We start from the raw sequence: 15,826 nt of genomic DNA on the forward strand, positions 1-15,826 counted from the left end.
CCATACCTCCAGAACTTCTAATAATCAACTTCTGCGGAGTCTGTAAAGGTATTTGATGCCGAGCCACCTTATTGATCTGTCTGGGCCAGAACTACACTATGCTACTACAAAAGCTCAAGAACCAACCTAGCGATAGTAATTGGCAGCCCCCGCCTGAATTTTATTTTTGCGAATGGGTCCCACCCTCCCACATTAAAATGCCGATGATCCTCTGAAACAGAACAGGCTAAGAATTTTTGGCTGGGTGAAAAACTGCTACTTATTCCCATTCTCTATTTTTATTGCCGGAAGGCAAGGATTCTTTTTTTATTTATTCATTGGTACGTAGCAGAGTTAAATTGTTTAAAGCAAGGAGCCAATTTTTAACTGTCAATTATGATGGGGTGAATTCAAAGAGCTTCTCTATCAAGAAAGGCCTGTCTTCCCCACTCTTTCCACTGAAAATCTGCATCTCTTCATCCCCTGCTTAGACCCATCCAGATGTTCTAGACACACGTCATATTGATCTTAGGAATGACACTGGCGAGCCAGAGCGGGTGAAATTCAATCATCTTTATTTATGAACAAACCCTATTCTATTGTGATGGCAGCTGGTTCTTAGGACCAGCCCCAGAGGGAGGGGATCTGAGCAGGGGGGGGAGAGGTCAGAGTATTCTCCAAACAGCCAAAATGGCCTGGCAAGGTAATAATGGATCCAGGAAGGGAAAATGTGGAGGACGACAATGGGGTGATGGCATTGCTGTGACGGTTGGTCTACACCAATTCCAAGGCCAAGCTCAGCCACCAAAGCCCAACACAGGGCAACGTGAGAACCCACATCTCCGGGACAGAGGGAGAGAAGCAAAAGTCTCCTCCTCCATCAGATTTCTATTCCAAGGCGTCTCTCCTTTGCAAAGACCGTCAATACCTGCATTGCCTACCAGCCAGCCAGCTTGGAAGGAAACCTTGGTAGAAAATTAAGTGAACGGTGGCGCCTGTGCTAGCAACGGGCCTTCGGGTGGCACAATCCGTACCTGCCCCAGAGAGTTCGTTCCGCAACAGAGTTAGGACAGGGTTGGCATCCGAGCATTCCCTCCATGGCTTAGGAACCATTGGGTAGTTGTCTTCTACCCGGTCTTCACTCAACCCATTGCTGGCTGCGGCCACTCAGAAGTCCAGATCCATCTCGAGGCGTAGGAGAGAAAGATGGGGTCCTCTCCACAGACCCATCGAAAGTGCTGGTTGCGAAGTAACCGAAAGAACTCGAAGCGCGAAAAATGTGCAAAACATCAGAAAGCGCAAGTGCTCATAAAGGAAAGAGGCCTCTGGCCGGCCCGGGGGGGGCCCACCGTGGGAGAGAACCTCAAGCTATGCATTACGTGAGCAAGCCACCATGCTATGTTCTCATCATGCTAATGGCAGGGGCAATTCCCACTCCAAAAGGTGATAACCTGGGACTGAAAGAGCGAAAGTCCTCTCTGGCAGGAGACCCCCACCCTTCCCCGAAAAATATGCATGACTGTCTCTGAGTGGCTGGCTTAGATACAGAGCTCTGGTATTAAAAATAGCATGCTTTCATTAAGGAAAAGGACCGTGCAGTGGGGGGGGAGGGGCTGCTTGGCTCCAGCTCACTTCTTCTCTGGGCTGCTGCTGATGGCTCTGCTGAGTCACTTTGCCTCTTCTCCACTCCTTGTCAAAGCCTCATCCCTGGAAAATTGTGAATAATGCAGCATCAGATCACCTTGATGGCAACAGGTAACCTAAGATTAAACCTGAAGTCTCCCCGAGGCCTGGGAGTGGGGAGTTTTGCAATATTGGTGCTACGAGTCGTTATTAGTGGACCGCTTGCTAAGGGGCATGGGTCATTGGGGACCAGCTGCTAAAATCTTCTATCCCCTTGCCCTCTGAAGGGGAGGATCATCGCAAGTGTCATGATATCCTCGTGGAATTGACATGGAAAGGGTTGCTGAGATAACGTCATTGACACACTATGACATCGTGGCACAAATGACATCTCTGCTGCTTGTCCTAGCCTGGTGTATCTTCTCTTACCTGTTGCAATTTCCTCTTCTGGAGAAGAAAGGGAGTGAAGTCAAACTTCACCTTCCTGCTGTTCAACCGGGGGGGTGGGGGGCGGGGCGTGGATTGTAAATAGCTTTTTAAAACTCCATCGTAACTTTGAACAGTTGTACAGTTGAGGATTGTCTGTATGATATTCATTTATTTTAGATGATGACGATGATGGTAATAACAATAATGAACATACCTTATAAAAACCAGGAATCCCAGTGCCCGCCAACGGCCTTGGCCTGGGCTATTCAGCTACCTGCACCCCTGTGCAGTTTTCTTTACTTTCCGACGTGATGGCCAAGTATTCAGAACTGTTAGGACACAGAAAGACGTGAGCATACTTCAGAAATGGAGCTGGGCTCACGTTCCCCCACTCCTCCCTTACACATATACGAACTCCAGTAACTGCTGGAGTTTCATCACAACCAAATGCTAAGCCAGCCTTCAGTATTTTATTGGTACCCCAATAAAATCAAGTGATTCAGTGAGGAGACCCAGAACACCCTCTCCTCCCTGGGAGGGGGACAAAGCTAGTGACAAGCCAGTTCCTTGCATGATGCCATGGTAGAAGAATGAAAAGAGGGGCAATCAGGGTTGTAAGCAGCAGAATAAGCCTTATAGAAGGATGAGTAATAGTTGCAGGACATCTTGATTTATGGAAAGCCGGAGAGCCCAACAGAGAGGGCAAGGATGCAAAATGAGTGGGGCTTATGGTCAAGCCAGGATTCATGATCCATCAAGTCTCCAGGAGTTGAGTTTGACTCCATTCCTTCTAGAGGTTTTAGGCCTACCAAAGCTCCTTTAACTTCCTTGTGAGCATGCAGAAGCGATTTTAAGAGAAGTGAACCTCGTGCTTTTTCAAATCACATGCTTTTTGCAATCACAAGCGACAAAGGAAAAGGTCTGTCCTTGAAAAGAGTGAATCAATCAGCTAAGTGTGATAATGATGAAACATAAAAAAATATTCATCTTGGCTTTGTCAACAACTTAGGAAAGAAAGCAAGTATACTTTCTCCCTCCCCCACTGGACAAGTTCATTCCTCCTCCCACACGTGCTCCAGAGATTTTCCTTTGCTAATGTATATACCTACTTAACTATCCACTGTCCCATCCCAGCCCTACCCAGTGTAGAACCTTAGTGGACAGGACATAGGGAATGGCCTTGAAAAATAGGAGGACAAGCCACTGCCAAGTAATAGTCAGTTAAGAGGGGCTTAAGAAACTAGTTTGAGTAATTATCTAGTTACTCAAAGATAAAGTGAAGAGGAAAGCACATTCAATTTTGCAAGAACCTGTTACCATTTTTGTTACAATAACAACTACAATGACCTAGATGACATCGGTTTCTTTGTCTGGTCTACCTTGCTGGGTTGATGCCTAGTGCCATAGAAGCTGCCAGGAGCAATGTTTGATGTCAACATCAACTTGGGCATTCTGGTTTCTGTATGAGCTGCTCATCAGTACTCAAAATACACAATTGGTAGCTTCATCCCAGAGCATCATGGGTTACTATATAGCACTGGGTAGCTAATAGCCACTCAATACAGTTAGAACTTGGAACCCCCATATTGTTTCCCCCTTGCTTCTTCTCCTGCCCTAACCCATTCTCCTTACGCATTTTCTTGAGCAGCTGCTTCTGTTGCTGCAGCAATTTTCTTGTAGCAATAGATCATCTCAGCTACCAGCCAGATGGTCAGGACAACAATGAGGACATACATCATGATTTCGGAGACAATAGATGCCATATCCCGATTGGCTATGGATGAAAAGGGAAGACAGAGATAGGGCTATGTGAAGTACAGACATCCAGGTTTAGCTAAAATTGGTTACTCTGGGCCCCTTTTTGCTAGAATGGAAATGGATACTGAGGTTTTGGGAAACTGTGGCTCATGGACCACAGGCAAAGAATGACCGTGTTTCATCTGGAGGTGAACACACTTACTGTGGGGCTCTCTGGCACATTCCTAAAACTCAACGGGATTCTTTCCAGTAACTATTCTCGGGAGTTCTCTTTAACCTGATTTACTTGGACGAGCAGAATGGAGCTACAAGAATTCCAGCATTTCAATGATATTTCTCTAAAGTGTGGATTTTCTCTTTTTAGCAGCTTTCTATGATCCACCAAGGAACTGGATCTTCTCAATGACAATGGAGAAGTTTGCAACTGGCTGCCTACATAACATTTTTTTTCTCAATCTAAGAACAAACTATTATACCTAGTCTATCTGTGGCTCTCTCTCTTTTGATTCTGGCTACATCCATCCTTACTTCTGGTTATGCTCATTGGTGGAACGCAGGCAAGAACCCACCCCTTCCTTCTGACTCCACTCACATTGGACTTACTTTTGCCTGCTGTAGGAGTGTCAGCTTTGAGAACTAGGATAAGTTCTGAAACTGCCAGATTGGACGCCGTGGAAAATAAGATGGTTAAAAAGATGCTCTGGTCCGTAAGTAATCTGAGGTTTAAACTCTCCAATCGTCTACAGCATGCTAAGGTACCCTTGCCTGCTCCACAGTCTTTGAACTCCAGCTTTGTGCTTACCTTTTTCAACCACATCAAGGTGGATAGTTTTGTTGATCATGATGTTGTAGGAGAACTCATTGGCAAAATGGAGTGTGCGGTTGACACTGCAGATGTATTCCCCTGCGTGTTCGAAAGTCACGTTCAGGATGAAAATGGAGACATCCTGCAAATCTGCAATTTTCTTGGTACCATTCCACACCACTAGATCTTCAAAGCGAGGATCATACACAACGAGCTTTTCATAGAGATCATAGTGAAGAATCTGGAGAAAAGACGGAGAGGATCCAATCGGAACCAGGAGAAACAATATTGCACGCAGAAAACTACAGCCCTTCAGTAATACAGGTAGTCCTCGATTTACAACAGTTCATCTAGTGACTGTTCAAAGTTAGAACAGCACTGAAAAAAAAGTGACCGATGAGGTTTTTTTTCACAGCTACGACCATTGTAACATCCCCATGATCGTGTGATCAAAATTCAGATGCTTGGCAACCTGGTTCATACTTAGGACCATTACGGCATCCTGGGGTCATGTGATCACCTTTTGCAACGTTTGCACAGTCAATGGGGAAGCCAGATTCACTTAACGACCAGGTTACTAGCTTATCAACTGCACCGATTCACTTAACAACTGGGGCAAGAAATGGGGTAAAACTCACTTAACAAATGCCTCAGTTAACAAACAGCTGAAGAGCAGGTAGTGCTCTCCTAAAATCTTCCTGCTTTGCTCCAGGACTCACCTTGACCAGGTCGGTTGTCCCTTCTTCTTTGAAGTACCATTCAGTAAAAGCTTCGGCCTCTGTTTCGCTGCGCTTTTTGCACGAGATGCAACGGATCTTGAAAGTATTGCCAACTACGGCCTCCGTGTCTGCTTCCACCTCCACGCAGCCACCTTGGCACAGGGTCACTGAAAGAGAAGAAATCAGAAAAATTACAGACAGATATTAAAAAAAAAACCCTCCTGATCTGTTTCCAGCTTTTACATCCTCTGTTTTTTTTTTAAAGATTTTATTTTAAAATCTTTAAGGAACAAAATAAAATATAAAATATAATATTTATTACCGTACTTCAATGGTTAAATAATTAAAGGAATATATAAAAGTAGATTCCTCATATCATCTTAGGAAGTAGCATACAGTAAATCGCGACAAAACTCTAAACCTTAATATTTATATGGATATCACCATTATTTGTCATCATTCCAAATCAAGGAAAGAAGCAACCTGGAATGAAGGAAGAACTTCCTAACAATGAGGACAATTAACCAGCGGAACAGATTGCCATCAGAAGTTGTGGGTGCTTCATCACTGGAGGTTTTTAAGAAAAGACTGGACAGTCACTTGTCTGAAATGATATAGGGCTTCCTGCGTGAGTAGGGGGTTGGACTAGAAGACCTCCAAGGTCCCTTTCAACTCTATTCTGATTGATTGGAGTTGATTTACTTCACCATAATGATATATAGTTTGTGAACCAGGCATTCTTAGTTTAAATCTGAACAAGGATGATTTTTTTTCCTTCAAAAAGTGATAAAGCAGTTTATACGAAGCTTCAAAAATGCTTCTGACTATGTAAATATATCTCCAGCCATCCTGGATACCCAGCCAAACTCAGCTGTGAAGCACCAAGCAGCAGAATGTCATGTTGAAGCACCTCTTTGAAAATCCCTTGCTTCAAATAGGCTTCTGTTATGGAGATCCCACTCAGCTTTATCTCCCAACAGGAGACAGAGTGGCAGGTGAATATGCTGATAGCCTCCTTTTTAGAAATTTGGGGTCTCAGCAAATACTTTAACCTGCCCATTCATTTGACGTTGGTCATAGAAGTTGATCATAGAAATTGAACTGCAAGCAGGGAGGTGGAGAAAGGATGTTTTGGCATGCACTTTGTTTTCCTTTTTGAAAAAAATAAAATAAAATAAAATAAATTTAAAAGGAGAGAGAGTTGCATGCCTAAGGAAGAACTATCCCAAGAGGAAGCAATCACAGATAGTGTAATCTGATGCATGTTTATTCCAAAGTAAACCTCACAGAGTTCAGTGAAGTTCATTCCCGTAGCTGCCAAAATTGTAATCAGATAAATTACTCCAGCTTCTGGAGAAGGACAGATTATGCATTGAAACAGGAAGATGAAAGTGTGCAACTAAAGCTACAATAATGTTCAGATAGTCCTTGACTTACAACAATTTGTTTAGAGACTGAAGTTACAACAGCACTGGAAAAAACTGACGTGACCAGTCCTTGCACTTATGACCACTGCAGCGTCCCCACAGTCATGTGATAAATTTTTTGAGTGCTTGGCAACTGATATGTATTTACAACAGTTGCAGTATCCTGAGTGAGGTCACATGATCACTGTTTGTGATCTTCCCAGGCAGCAAAGTCAATGGAGGAAGCCAGATTTGCTTAATGACCATGTTATTCAATTAACAACTGCAATGATCCACTTTACAACCAGGTCAAAAGAAAAAGTTATAGCAGGCATAACTCAGTGAACCACTGCTTTGCTTAGCCACAGAAATTCTGCTCTCCATTGCGGTTGTAAATCGAGAATGACCTGTAACTCATTGCTTAATTTGGCAACAGATACCCACCAAACTGAAAACTCTGAGCATGTATAAAAATCTAGGCTCCTCCCCATTTTGGTTTCTCAGAAGTTGCAAAGGTGACAGAGAAACACAATATTCAGGAGCCTGGGGAACATTTACCGCTGTGGGAATTTTACAGAATTGTCAACTTGGGAGATTTTGAGATGCAATGTACCTTCTTTCTAAGCACCATTTGGCCTCAACCCACAAGCTGTCAAACAGCACTTGAGCGAGAGCTCTGCAAATTTAATGATTGGAAAATGGGCTGAGCATTCATTTTAAACAGCATCCAAAACCAAACATTTCCACCAATGTGCAACTTGCTTAACGCTAACAGCCTACTTTGCTGGGATTTTTAAACAATTATGACCCTTTTCCCCATCTCTAATAAGGTACTCAATTTCCTATTAAGATGTTACTTTCTCTGTAATTTCAATATTGAACCAGTTAGAATTTATTAGATTCTAGATCTTTAACGCTGCAATTCCTGGGCATCTAGCAATAAGCCCCACTGAAAATTAATTTCTGCACAAAGCTGTCCAATGTCCAGAGGAGAGAAGCTTACGTCAATAAATGCACAAAAGGCAAACCTAGGATAAGAAAGCCAATGGCTCTAAGCTGCTGGAAACATTCATAACAGATTAATTATTGTTATAACCCATTACAGCACAGTTACAATCCTGCCACCTAAGCAAAAGACTCCAGACACATTGGTTTGTACAACAGAAGACTGCCCCTCCATTCAATGCACACAAGAGCCGGAGAGGACCACACCTGATATAAACATGCACCTACAAATTTGGTTACTGTTTTTTTAGAGGATATTATTTGTGTGTCATTTGCAAAGAGGTTCACACAATCTAAAGTGAGGCCATTGATTTGCTCAGTAATGGAACTGCTTTGGAACTTCTAATTCCAAAGGCTTTCCAGAAAATCAGCTGGAGGCAGGCCCAGAGCCAAACAGCTGCAGCAGAAACTGGAACTGAATGGAAGCAGCATTGTATGTTTGAATATATGCAAAGGATATTTTATGAACCATTAAGTAATTTCAGATTGCCCCAATATTCTTGAGAGTTAGAATTTAGATTTAGATTAGGAGAGAAAACATTCTAGATCAGGGTTGCCCAACCTTGGCAACTTGAAGATGTGTGGACTTCAACTCCCAGAATTCCCTAAGCAGCCATGCTGTCTGTGGAACTCTGGGAGTTGAAATCCACAAGTCTGAAAGTCGCCAAGGTTGGACACTACTGAACCCCCTATCAATTCTAAGAAATAGTTTGCTATGTCATTTAAAGCAAGAACACACAATATTCCAGGGACAAGAAACACTTTCAGACAAGCAATGACAATTCTGTGCCTTCTGAGGAGACAACTTTGTATGGAGGCCAACACAGAAAAACACAAGAGCCTAGCTAGTATTACCATGCATCTAATCTAGTAGCTTTTTGTCAAGAAATATTAGCAAGATATTCCAGGATATCTCTCCAGGGCACCTGGTATTTAAAGATATATTGCCACCAGATGTGGAGGCTCCATTGAACACTGCCTTTCAGAAAGAAAAGTAGCACACAGGATTGCATTAGAGAGTCAGTTTGGTATATTGGTTAAAGTACAGGCCTAGAAACCAGGAGACCATGAGTTCTAGTTCCATCTTAGGCATGAAAGCTAATTGGGTAACTTTGGGCTAATCACCAGGAGATTGTGAGTTCTAGTTCCGCCTTTGGCATGAAAGTCAACTGGTGACCTTGGGTCAGGCATCCTCTCCTCTTGTTGTGGGAAAAACAGGAGGATGAAGGAGTATTAAGTATGTTTTCCACCTTGAGTTACTTACACAAAATAAAAAAGGCAGGGTAAGAATAAAATAAATAAATCAACTATAAAGGTAAAGGTTCTGGGGTAGGCAACCTCGGCTCTTTTATGACTCATGGACTTCTGACTCAGCATAGCTGACTCAGGAATTCTGGGAGTTGAAGTCCATGAGTCATAAAAGAGCCGAGGTTGCCTACCGCTGCGGCCTATCCAGTCCTCTCCAAATCTAGGGGTGATGCTCATCTCAGTTTCTTAGCTGAGGGAGCTAATATCCAAAGATATTTCTATGGTCATGTGGCCAGCATGGCGATACACCAAAGGTGCACGGAACACTGTTACTTTCCCACCTAAGTGGTACCTGTTTATCTACTTGCATTTCCAATGCTTTCGAGCTAGATAAGCAGGAGCTGGGGCATGTAACTGGAGCTCATCCCATCACGCCTCGATTGACTACACAATCTTAAATTCTTGTTACATAAAATACACACTGCACATTTTGGAGATACGACATGCTGCAGCACAGGGATTGGAGCTTTTTACATCTGGTGCAGAGATCAGCAAATGGCTTCATGTTGCCTTTCTGGCTTTAAGCCAGTGGTGGGATTCAAATAGGTAAACAACCGGTTCTCTGTGTGTATGCCGCTTCCGGAAGTCCATTCTGGGCCTGGGCAATGAAAAAATTAGCTACCGGTTCTGCTGAAGTGGTGTGAACCAGCTGAATCCCACCACTGCTTTAAGCCATTACACCTTTTTATCCCATTTCCCAACTCAGCTTCTAATTTAAAATGACATGAACTCAAACTGAGGGACAGCCTCTCCTCCCTAGTTACATCTTCCCATCCCATCAGGTTCAGCAGGGACGGCATGTTCCGAGCCCCATCCGCTAAGGAGCTCTTTCGGATGGGATTCAGGAGCAAGGCCTTTTCATCTGTGGCCTCCCACCCTTTGGAACAACATCCCTCCACCCAAGTGACATTAGTCCTGATCCTATTGGCATTTAGGAAATCCCTGCTTCCTCTAACAGGCTTGGGGATCCCACGGAAACAGGGAGCCTGCAAGATGGTTACAGTGCATGCAAGATGCTGGCCCATTCTCATACAGTCTTACGGTATTTATATTTGTGTGTAAAGTTTTTAATAGTTTTTTTAAAATTTATTTTAACTGATTGTTTTATTGTATGTTGCCTAGAATCACATCTGCGAGTTGGGCAGCTATAAAAACCTGAAGATGGATGGATGAGACTTGGTGGAGGATAGATAGAAGTAAATAGAAGACAGAGGACAGATGATAGATAGATAGCTCTAATGAATTAGTTTAATGATACGATATGATTCTATAAGCCTAATTAATGTGAACCTGTCCACTTTCCTTGTTGCTAGGTTTCTCAAGCTGAGTTCTGAACAACCAAGTGTAAAGAATCTCACTTTTAATGAAACACATTCTGAATTTCTGACAAAAAGCTCAACCACGCTTACAGCAGCCATTCACTCCACTTTGGAGATCCTGGTGGCCTAACAGAATATACCTGGCTGAGGAATTCTGGGAGTTGAAGTCCACAAGTCATAAAAGGGCCAAGTTTGAAGACCCCTGGAATATACCAACATTGATTTGGTTTATTCATTGATAAACCACTTAAAGTCAAAGAAAACCAGACTACTCTAGCACTTTCCAGAAAAGAGTTCAATATAATTTTCCTTCTTTCCTTCCACCAAACACCCAGGTCCTTCAGCTGAAGGAGTTTCTTATATACGGTGACTCATCTAATAGGAAAAAAACAAACAATTGCAGGTGACCAGATAGGGAAGTTTGAAAATCAGAATGAAATTGGAAGAACAATTGCCAAAATATATACCGGGGGCTGATTAAGAACATCTAGGAGGCAAAGGGGATACTGGTATGAACTAGGACTGAGAATAGCCAAGTGTCAAATCCATATTTAGCCACAATGAAGTGCAAACGAAGGAAATGATGATCTCTCAGATGAACCTACTTTTCAGTTGTTATTCAAGGAAACAGACAAATGAACCAGGTTAAACATCTCAGAAAAGGGCAGCATAAAACAAAATACATAGCTCTTGCTGTGACTTTTCAAAGGCCTCTTCAAGCAGTGTTTTTCAAACTTAGCAACTTTAAAATGTGTGTACTTCAATTCCCATAATTCCCCAACCAGCATGGAATTCTGGGAGTTGAAGTCCCCACATTTTAAAGTTGCCAAGTTTGAAAAGTACTGTTGTACAAGAACTTTTAGCCAAATTACTTTCATATCTTCTGATGATGACATGCTTTATTTTAATTCACTTCTTCATTTGCTGTTGCTGGTCTCGTTTTTGTCTTGAAGACAAAATTGAATTAAATTGAAGAGGGATTATTTTGAAAGTCCTATGCTATGTCATTATCTATCTATCTATCTATCTATCTATCTATCTATCTATCTATCTATCTATCTATCTATCTATCTATCTATCTACCTACCTACCTACCTACCTACCATGGCACCTCCAGTACTCATCATGTACACTTTGAGAGGAAGCAACTAAATTTAATTTTTAATGTGTGCCATTGTACCCACAGGAAAAAATGACAATAATGGTTATCTAACCTAATCTAATCTAAACTGGTTCCAGGAGCACAATGAGTACCAAGCAATTTTTTTCCCATGTGAAATAATGTAGTGACTCACAAGGTAGCTGAGAATGACAAGTTCTAGTCTGTGCTTTGAGTACCAAAGAAACGATGAACACTGGGACAAAATTTTCACATCCAAATGTGTTGAGTACCAAATTGAGTTGTGTTTCAAAACAGTTGAGTGCCAAGATACCACTGTATTTACTCTGTTATTGTAATATCCTCATTCTGTTTCTTTTGATGGTTTTAAAAACGTTACTACCATCCATCAGCTTTGTCTACAAATGGGTTTATCTTGTAGGTTGTAAAAAGTAGGAACAACTGGAAATAAAAATTGAGGCTGAAAATTGTTTTTGCCTAGCAGGTTGGGAAGTGACGGTACTATATATATTTTCCATTCTATTCCTGGATGAGAGAAAGAGGAGGTTATGTTGTTCAAGTTGTTAATTATTTTTCAACTCTTGCAGGATGATGACATTGTAGGAGGACAGCTGTGTTTATCTACGGTGACAAAAAAAATCAAGAGTCTAATAGCATCTGATCAGATATGGTAGCATCAGATGCATCTGACGCAAGGAGCTTTAGGTTATGGAATATATGCCTTTTAATAAAAATTGTTAGTTGGAAAACCAGATTCTTCTCCCCCGCCCACACACACAGATGAAGGAAAGTTTCACACCCTTTTATAGAATGCCTCAAAGGTCCTGTGATTGTGTGCTGCAGGGCTTGGGCATCTGAAGGCCGAATTTCATTGTAGGACATTGAATGAAAAGTATGTTTCTCTGGATCAGAAAATAACTTTTATCTCTCCAGGGGGCTGATGAGGCGAAGGCCTTTGAAACCGGCAAGGATATCTGAGATTGGAAGCTGCAGAAAATGAGGAAAGAAATTGGACGCATGGCCTCCTGTCGCCATACATGCTCCATAAAAAAGCAAGAAAATGAAGGCTACCTTTAAATGCATTAAGAGTTTGCTAGCAAAACAGCTTCAACTGATGCAAGAGGTGGCATTATTTGAGTGGGGGGGGGAGACCTGAAATTGTCCTTTTTATCTTTCAATTTATCAGAGAGTTCTTTATGCAGCCATGCTNGTTATTTTTCTTCTTTGTTGGTATTGTGCTAGACTGGGCTTTTATTATCTCACTTTTCAAAATTTCCCAAGCTTCTTGAGTTGTTTTCCCCTTGAGGATTCTCATCCATGGAATCCTTCCCAAGCCCTCTCTAAGTTTATTGAAATTAGCTCTCTTAAAGTCCAAGACTCTAGTTTGACTGTGTTCTATTGCTTGTGCTCCCATAATGTTGAATTCCAATATTACATGATCACTCCCAAGGTTCCTGTGGCTTCAACACCTTCTATCATTTTATCTCTGTTAGTGAGCATTAGATCCAAAATGGCTAATCCCCTAGTTCCCTTCTCTACTTTTTGGGAGACAAAGTTGTCTGCTAGGTTTCTCAAGAATCTGTTTGATCTTCCACTTGGTGCAGAGTTTGCCTCCCAGTTGATGTCAGGGTAATTAAAGTCCCCCATTACTATTGTGATGTGCTTCCTACATACCTTAGTTAGCTAGCAAAAAGTTCATCTATTTCCTCTGTTTGGTTGGGTGGCCTATAGTATACACCTATGGCAATGTCGTTTCTCCCCCCCCCCCCTTTTATATTGACCCATATGCATTCAGGGCAGTTTTCATCATTGTTGTGTTCTATTTCTGTAGAGATGTAGTTATTTTTTATACAGAGAGCAACTCCACCTCCTCTTTTATTTGGTCTGTTTCTTTTAAATAATTTAAATCCCTCTAGCTGTGTGTTCCATTTGTGGGTTTTATCCCACCATGATTCTGTAATGGCAACAATATCATATCTGCCCTCATTAACCTGAATTTCTAGTTCACCTTGTTTACCGTTCATACTCTTTCTTCAATCGCTTTGCCAATCTGACTGCAGCATGGTTGCCACCCCTGCACACCTCTGCCCCTGCACAGCTAGGAGAGGGACCTTGCCATCCACCATCTCTGGAAATCCAAGGTTACAAAACACAATTCCCTCCGTTGAGTCAGAAAGAAATCTGTGTTTGGAGGTCCTGCCCTGAACTCTGCTCGGTACTACATGTCATAGGTACTACATGTCGTAAGCCCCCTGTCTCCAGTAGGGATCCTCCTTGAAGCCCCCTTCAAACCTCCAGGCATCTTTTTAAGTTTCTCTTTTTTTTTCCTCCACCCACCCACTGTGATTTCATTTCATTCATTTGCAAGAAATTCCAGGTTGTCTCCAGTGAAGAGGAGACCCTGGCCTGGATTAAGGCATCAGGAGTTTTAGGGGACAACCCTCCCCCACCAAAAGTAAAAGGGGAAAAAGTTTTTTTTGGGGGGGGGGGGGCGGGGGAAGCAATTGCATTAGCTCCATCCAAGCCCACACATCACACAGACCTAAAAGTCCAGGCCTAACCTGCGGTAGAGAAAACCAGCAAGAAAACTGAGAGCATCCCGGACTGAACTCTTCCTTCTCTTGGCACGAAAAAAACGCAAAGCGGCAAGAGGCCTTCCCGGACACGTTTATTTGCTTACCGCGTTCAGAAAACCTCCAAATCACGTGCCGAGAGGCCTTTTTGAGGAGTAAAGGCGGGCTGGGTCGGGGCTGGAGGGGGGGGCAAAGGCTTCCTCCTATCCCGGCGAGGCCTGCGCCCGCCGGCGTCCACGCGCAGCCCGAGGGGCGAAACTTCAATGGGGAAAGAAGACTCGCCATTATGCCGGGCTCCCCGGGCACCCTCCGGGGTCCCACGACGTCTGCTCGGACCTTCTCCAACCGCCCCCCCCCTTTCCCGCGTGTTCTTCTCCTTCTCCCCACGCCCCCCCCCCCCATGCTCGCCCTGTTCGTCCAACTCACCCAGGGCCAGGCCGAGCAGCAGCGAGAGGGGTCGCGGGGCGGCCATGCTGGGGGATCGGATCCAGGGTGCGCTCCCTTCTCGGCCGGGAGGTGGGCCGCTCCGGTGGGCTCGTCCCGCCCTTCCCAAGCAACCTCTTGCGGTCAACAGTCAGACGATCCTGGGCAAGAACCTTCCCGGGAGGGTATTTATAGCTTGCTCAGCGGCCGACCCGAAGGAAACCCCGCCGCGGGGCTCGGAATGTCCCAGCCGGATCCACCTGCCCTTGCCTCGGACACCCGATCCTCCTCCCCGGGATCTGCACGGACGTCGGCCGCACGAGGCGCTCCGCCGCTCTTGGCCCCGACGACGACGGCGGCTGCTGCTGCCCTCGTCGCCCCGGGTCTGCGAGGGACCCAAGCCGGGGAGCGAGATGGCACGAAGAAGCAGAGGAGGCGGCCGGCTGCTGGGGGAGCCATAAAAGTTGGGATGGGCCCGAGGAAAGGCAGGCGAGCGGCGGCGCGGCGGGAAGCGGGTCCCCTTCTTCAGCCAGCCACGGGCAAGGCGGCGGCGGCTGCTGCTCCCGATCGCGCCGCCCAAGGCTCGGCCACCCGCGCTCTCCCGCGTCCTTTCGGCTTCAAGGGGCGCCCGGGCCGACAAAGGTGGAGGCTTGCGGCCCTGCTCGGCTGAAAGGTCGCGGCTCCCCCGGCCCGCGAGGAAGCCCCCCGCGCGGTCTTCCCGAAGCCTTGTCTCAATTGGGGTGGGGGAGGGTGTCGCTTCTCTCCAAATGAGACGCCTCCTCTTTAAAAAAAGAAAAGAAAAGAAAGAAAAAAGACCACTTTTCCAAGCAAGCCCCTTTGCAAAAGGCAAGCTCTCCCGCTGGCGCCCAGGAGGAGCCCGAGATCAGCCGCCTCCTCGGACAGGTGCCTCCGCGGGACTCGAGAGGGCCGGATCCATAGCTTCTTCGCCGGCCGGCCGGCTGGCTGAAACCTTGGCGCGCTGCAACGGGGGTCGGAGCCGCTGCGGTCCCCGCCTTCCGATCTCGCGGAGCCTGGCTCCGCTAAAGGAAGAAGGATCGATTGGAGCTCCTGCGCTTGATGCGGAAGGGAAGGGAAGGGAGGGATCGGGCCCGCCCGGGAGCGAGCGGCTGGCTCGCTGGACGACTCCTCGCTTCCTCTCCCCCCCCCACACACCCCGCTTCGCCTCTTTCCTTCGCCCCCGCGGCGACCTACCCCGCTCCCCCTTTCCTTAGCCTTCTCCGGCGGCGCGCACCGCTGCGGCAGAGGCTGAGCCGCCCGGGAACTGCTCTGGCTCGCTGCTGGACAGGGCGAGGAGGGATGAATCAAAGCGTGCGCCAGGCGGAGGAGGAGGAGGCGGGC

The 15,826-nt window shown here is 45.2% G+C and overlaps 1 protein-coding gene across 1 annotated transcript; it reads right to left on the minus strand.

The window, feature by feature from the left end:
- Positions 1-1,581: 1,581 nt before the first annotated feature.
- SCN1B (sodium voltage-gated channel beta subunit 1) lies at positions 1,582-14,518 on the minus strand. Its single transcript, XM_015816084.1, has 6 exons — positions 14,471-14,518; positions 5,314-5,480; positions 4,592-4,835; positions 3,664-3,805; positions 2,246-2,360; positions 1,582-1,686 (listed from the first exon to the last, which is right to left on the minus strand). The coding sequence occupies exons 1-5, from the start codon at positions 14,514-14,516 to the stop codon at positions 2,294-2,296; spliced, it is 666 nt and encodes a 221-aa protein (XP_015671570.1). The 5' UTR covers positions 14,517-14,518; the 3' UTR covers positions 1,582-1,686; positions 2,246-2,293.
- Positions 14,519-15,826: the final 1,308 nt, after the last annotated feature.

This window comes from Protobothrops mucrosquamatus, unplaced genomic scaffold, assembly GCF_001527695.2.
Source record: "Protobothrops mucrosquamatus isolate PMUCROS unplaced genomic scaffold, P.Mucros_1.0 scaffold399, whole genome shotgun sequence".
Lineage (NCBI taxonomy): Eukaryota > Metazoa > Chordata > Lepidosauria > Squamata > Viperidae > Protobothrops > Protobothrops mucrosquamatus.

Coding starts and splice junctions, on each gene's coding strand:
- SCN1B (XM_015816084.1), bottom strand. CDS start 14,516: ATGGCCGCCCCGCGACCCCTCTCGCTGCTGCTCGGCCTGGCCCTGG. Junction 5,481..14,470: donor GCTGCTCGGCCTGGCCCTGG/GTGAGTTGGACG, acceptor CTTCTCTTTCAG/TGACCCTGTGCCAAGGTGGC. Junction 4,836..5,313: donor GGACAACCGACCTGGTCAAG/GTGAGTCCTGGA, acceptor TCTTTTCTCCAG/ATTCTTCACTATGATCTCTA.